Consider the following 6,158-nt stretch of genomic DNA (forward strand, 5'->3'; position numbering starts at 1 on the left):
TCCAATGTATTTACATCCTTCCTTAAATAAGCTGACCAATATTGTACACAGTACTCCAGGTGTGTCTCACTAGTGCTCTGTGTAACTGAAGCATAACCTCCCTACTTTTGTATTCAACTCAGACACCCAGATCCCTCTGCATCTCAGAGATCTGCAATCTCTCACCATTTAGATAATATGTCACTCTTTTATTCTTCCTACCAAAATGGACAATTTCACATTTTCCCCACATTATACTCCATCTGTCAGACCTTTGCCCACTCATATAACCTATCTGTACCCTTTTTATAGCCTCCTTATGTCCTCTCCACAAATTATTTTCCTACCTATCCTTGTGTCATCAGCAAATTTGGCAACCATCCCTTCAATCCCTTCATCCAGGTCATTTATATTAATTGTAAACAGTTGAGGTCCCAGCACTGACCCTGTGGCATGCCAACCTGAAAAATACCCATTTATGCCTATTCTCTGTTTCCAGTTTGCCAGCCAATCTTCTATCCATGCCAACATGTTACCCCCCCCCCCCCCCGCCCCCCATATCATGAGCTTTTATTTTCCACAATAACCTTTGATGTGACACTTAATCAAATGCCTTCTGGAAATCTAAGTACAGTACATCCAACCCTTTATCCACAGCATGTTACTTCTATAAAGAACTCCAATAAGTTGGTTAAACATGATTTCCCTTTCACAGAACCATGTTGACTCTACCTGATTACCTTGAATTTATCCAAGTGCCCTGCTATACCTTCTTTAATAATAGCTTCTAACATTTACCCTCTGACACATATTAAGCTAACTGGCCTTTAGTTCCTGTTTTCTGTCTCCCTCCATTTTTAAATAATGGAGTTACATTTGCTATTTTCCAATCTAATGGAATCTTTCCTGAATCAAGGGATTTTCATAAAATTAAAACCAATGCATCAACAATCTCACTGGACACTTCTTTTAAGAACCTAGGATGAAGTCCATCAGGACCTGAGCTCCTGCCAGCCCACAGCTCTAACAATTTATTCAGTACCACTTCTCTGGTGATTTTCATTTTCCTGACTTCCTCCACCACCACCCCGCCCCCCACCCCACCCCCAACCAGCCTCTTCCATTTTTTGATTTATAGCTGCTTCTGGGATGTTACTTGTATCATCTATAGTGAAGACTGATGTAAAATACCTGTTCGATCCTTCTGCCATTTCCTTGTTTTCCATTATCAATTCTCCAGACTCACTTTCTATAGGACCAATGCTCACTTTGTTAACTCCTTTCTTTAAAAAATATTTATAGAAACTCTTACTGTCTGTTTTTATATTTCTGGCTAGCTTTCTCTCATACTCTAATTTTTCCCTCCTTATTAATCTTTTTGTCATCCTTTGCTGTTCCTTATATTCTGTCCAATCTTCTGACTTTCCACCTGTCTTTGCACAATTATATGCTTTTTCTTTAAGTTTGATACTGTCTTTAACCTTTCTTGTTAACCACGAATGGTGTGTCTATCCTTGGACTTTTTCTTAATTGTTGGAATGTACCTATTCTGTATATTCAGAAATATCCACTTACATATTTGCCATTGTATCTCTCTTGACCTATCCCTTAACCTAATTTGCCAATTCACTTTAGCCAGCCCTGCTTTCATGCCCTCATAATTGCCCTTCATTAAGTTTAAAAACATAGTCTTGGACTTGCTCCTTTCTCCCTCAAACTGAATGTAAAATTTAATCATATTATCATTGCTGCTACCTATGGGTGCTTTTTCTATGAAATCATCAATTACTCCCACCTCATTGCTCAATACCTGGTCTAGTAAAGCCTGCTGTCTGGTTGGCTCCAGAATATGCGGTTCTAAAAAACTATCCCAGAAACATTCTATGACCTCTTCATCCAGGCTACCTTTGCCCATCTTTTCCAGTCTATATGTAAATTAAAATCTCCCATAATTATCATCATGCCTTTCTGAGAAGCTCCCTTTATTTCCTCCCCTATGCTCCATCCTACCATGTGGTTACTATTCGCGGGCCTGTACACAACTCCCACATTAACATTTGTCATCTCTACCAAACAGTTTCCATATCCTGGTTTCCTGAACTTAGGTCATCCCTCTCTATTGTGCTAATGCCATCATTAACTAACAGAGCCACCTCGCTTCCTGTCCTTCATAAATGTCCTATTCCCTTTAATACTCAGGTCCCAATCCATGTCCCCCTGCAGCCATGTCTCCGTAATGACTATCAAATCGTAATGATTTATTTCTCTGTGTGCTCTCAATTCATCTGTTTTGTTTCGAATGCTTCATGCATTCAGATACAAAGCCTTTAGTTTTATCCTTCTATTCGCTTTATAACCTCTAGTCTCATATGTTGATTTGCTGTTAGATTTGTATCCTCCATCCCTCCTGTCACGGGCTGTTTTTCATTTCCGTCATTATGCTTTTCTCTTTTGCCTTGTATCTGCTCTTTGATTTACCACATTTTCCCAAAATTTGTACCCTTGCCCCCACTATGCAGATAAAAAAAGTGTAAAAGATGGAATCGAGCGAATGATGCAACAAAACATCCATAATTTGGTTTCAGATTCCCACCCATATAATACAAATGTGAGTTAAGCATCTGTGTTCAGCTGTTTGATGGACATGCGCCGCAGCAAGAGGTTCAATTTACTTTTAGCATTCACAGTGCCGACTGCAGCTCAGCATTGGACAAGATTATCCAGTTGCTCACTTGAACATCCGACCAACACAATGTGAATATAAGCAGACTTCACTAGTTTAGAAAAAGCTTCATTTGCTGGATAATGAACTGGAAATCTTCAGTTGGGCAGTTAAAACATTACAGCCCTTGGTATGATTAAAGGTGGGTGTTTTCTGTAATAAACCCAGTCAGTTAACGGCCATCACTGATGTCGAAGATATTTTTTGGTCATTTGGTTCTAGAGATTTTGTTTTAGCAAGTTTATGACATTTTCCGATCTCCAGCGGTCGTTTGCTCGAGGTACACAAGAACTTGGTAATCTTTCATTTTGCAATGACCTGTAGTCTCGGGTAAGGCAGGAGCAGCGTGTACCCAATTTAACTGGGATGTATATAGTTACACTATCATCCAGCCTGAATACAGCAACTGCGGAATGTAAAATGACACTTATTTAGTCACTTACGAAGTTAGTTCCTTCAGGCACTGACCTGTCACTATTCCATAGTGGGTTATACACCATAAATGAACAATGTACTTTCATAGCCTGTCTATTAAAGGCAAACTATTAGAATAACAACGATATGAGTGGGAAAAAAAACAATATATTAGGGTGCACAAATTCCAAAAGTTTTTATTTCATTGTAAACAATTTTTCACACGAAAGGGCGTTTTGTACAAAAGCAAACATACAGGTTCACCAGTGAACAATCATTAGGTTACAGAGCGAAGTGTCAGCCTGCCGAATCACTCAGGAAAGGGAAATCCCCGACTCGTGCCTGATCCTTTGAGCATCAAATGGAGGAGAGTTTTGTGTGTATGCAAAGCTAAATTCATTACAAAACAGTCGTTTAGCAAAAGCGGTTCACTCCAATTTAAGATAGGTCCCTTAAATAATCATTTTCTCAGTCTGCCCATAGAGACACGGGACTTATTTACATTCAGTTAACTGTTCCTAAGTTTATGTTGATGGGAATGCGGCAGTGTAACTTAGGGTGCAATTTAATAAGAACACATTGCTCTCCTTATTTACTCCAGTCATTAATTGAATAGTCACAATAAAGAGCTTGATTTTAACTTTTACACTGATTCATAATCAGACTCAGAACGACGCTCTACAAATGACTCTTAATTGTTGTAAAGATCTGAAAGCTACACAGGAAGCGTTTGGTTTCTCTAAAGTCAGTTGTTGGCCAATTTGAAGAAATTCGGAGAAGAAGTACTCTCCCCCAAACCCTGCCATTGGGACCCTGAGCTCGGGGCCGAGGACAGCCCCACCCCAGCATCGCAGGCGGCCCCTGGGTTCCTGCAACTGTGATACCACCTCCAAAAGGGGTTAGTGATGTACTGTCTGTAGAGCACCTCATCCAATCGGTACGCCCTGCGCTCCTGCTCGGTGTACGGGGAGTACAGCGAATGTAGGGCGAGGGGCTCCACTGGCAAAGGGCAGCTCGGGTAAGTCACAGTCAGTTTATTTTCCAGCTCCTTACTACGCCCCCTTCTCCGGCACCTCCGGCGCTGTCTGAAGTCTCCTTTGGAGAAATCATCTAGGTTGGAGGGATGTATACTCCAGTAATTCCCTTTACCATCCTCACACCTCCCTGCTTTAATAAAACACTCATTGAGAGAGAGGTTGTGGCGGACACTGTTTCTCCAGCCTTGACCACGACCTTTGTAATATGGGAAGGTCTCTTCGATATATTTATATATAGAGCCCAGGTTGAGTTTCTTGTTAGGAGAAGTCAGAATCGCTTTGGCTATCAGAGCGATATAAGACATGGCTGGTTTCTGCTCTTGCCCTGGTTTTTCCTTCAGTTCTTCATCTCTGGGTTGACGGGTGAAGTGACTCGGGAGGGGATCCTCAGATGGGTCTAGATAGCTTCTGTCCTCGGACTCACTTTTCCAGCTCGGGTCCCCCATTTCACTCCCCGCGATGCGGAGCGCGGAAGAGCAGGTGCCATCAAGGTGTCTCCCTCCGCTGGGTCTCTCCAGCTCCCTGGGCTCCACATCCGCAAACGGTCTGAAGAATGGTGGCTTGGTGCTTGCATTCACCGATGTCATCGCGCCCTCTCACTTCCACTCAAAGCCTATTCCTGGTTACAAGTTTGTCAGCTGCAACAGGCACAACTGGCTGTGTTGGAGTTTGCCTTGAGTTTAGATTGCTCGATAAGAATGGCAGGGATGTGTAATGTCGCTCTCAGGAACCGCCCAGTTACCCAACACAGGTACAAGGAACAGGAAGTCCAATCATCTGTCAGTTTTCTTGCCCGTCTAAATTTAACCTTTTTATTTATCTCTTAGATTAGCCTTTGTCCGTACATCAGATCATCTCCTTCTAACGTTATTCGTTGACTGCACAACTATAGGGCAGAGTTTAGCATTGACTTACTGCCACTAACACCATTAACGGCCCTTTCGGTGGCACAAAACTCAGGCGGCTACAAATCTATTACAGAAACAGAAATTGCTAAAAAAAAACTCTAACAGCATCTATGGAGAGAGAAACAGAGTTAATATTTCGAGTTTGTATTGATCCTTCAGATTTCCAGCATCCGCAGTATTTTGCTTTTACACAAGTGTATTAGGTTAGTTGCAGTTTAAACTTATTCCACTCCTTGTGTATTTGACAGCTGAACATATACAACGCACCATTCCGGTTCAAGTCCGCTAATGAGACCAGTTTGACACTGGACAGTTTACTTGCGCTTTGGGGGCCTTGTTCGGAGTTGTAATGATATGCATTAACCAAATGCCAAAATTTGTTCTATGGTAAAGAGAAATGACAATGTTAGCAGGTTTCATTGCATTTTGCAGCTATGTTAAATATTTTCAAGTTTCTTTTAATTGTGACCTCTCCCCCTGAACTATCCCCAGAGGCTTTGGTACACATTGTGGTACACAATTTATTTACCTGTGTGGTACACAATTTGTAAAAGCGAGGTGAAACTCAACATTCCCGTATGTTCCCAACATGGACCACCTGCTTCTTTAGGCATCAAGAGCGTTAATGTAATGCATTAGATTGGCAAATCCAACGCATGAGACCAGCAATGTTATTTCTCCAAATGCAACCATAAAAATACAGCTCCTGACTCAACTCGAACAATGAAAACAGCTGAATACAAACTTTAAATTCCTACAAAATTATATTTGGCAACTTCCCAACATAGCAAATTGCCCATCAGTATTCTTCCAACAATTAGCATAAATGCTTTATTTACCACAAATCCTACGGATGAGAACTCACAGAACAGCTCGATCGCTCAAACTTGCACCTATCTATAAGGTGTAAGCCAAAGTGGTCAGGTTTTCCTGGAACAGCCCACATCGTCCAGTCTCCAGCTGTCGGAGACTAGACCTAACCCCCAAGGTGCGCTTCAGGACCAGGAAGGTCCCAACCCATTGACCCAGTGGAAATTGCCAGGGAAGTTTGAACTTCCAATGGGCAATTCCCCTGCTCCCCCGGACCCTCGCAATTGT

The 6,158-nt window shown here is 41.8% G+C and overlaps 1 protein-coding gene across 1 annotated transcript; it reads right to left on the bottom strand.

Moving 5' to 3' along the window:
- Positions 1–3,860: 3,860 nt before the first annotated feature.
- On the bottom strand, positions 3,861–4,739 carry LOC121279993 (forkhead box protein D4-like 4). The gene has a single exon (XM_041191620.1). The coding sequence runs from the start codon at positions 4,737–4,739 to the stop codon at positions 3,861–3,863; it is 879 nt and encodes a 292-aa protein (XP_041047554.1).
- Positions 4,740–6,158: the final 1,419 nt, after the last annotated feature.

Source organism: Carcharodon carcharias, chromosome 7 (genome assembly GCF_017639515.1).
Source record: "Carcharodon carcharias isolate sCarCar2 chromosome 7, sCarCar2.pri, whole genome shotgun sequence".
Lineage (NCBI taxonomy): Eukaryota > Metazoa > Chordata > Chondrichthyes > Lamniformes > Lamnidae > Carcharodon > Carcharodon carcharias.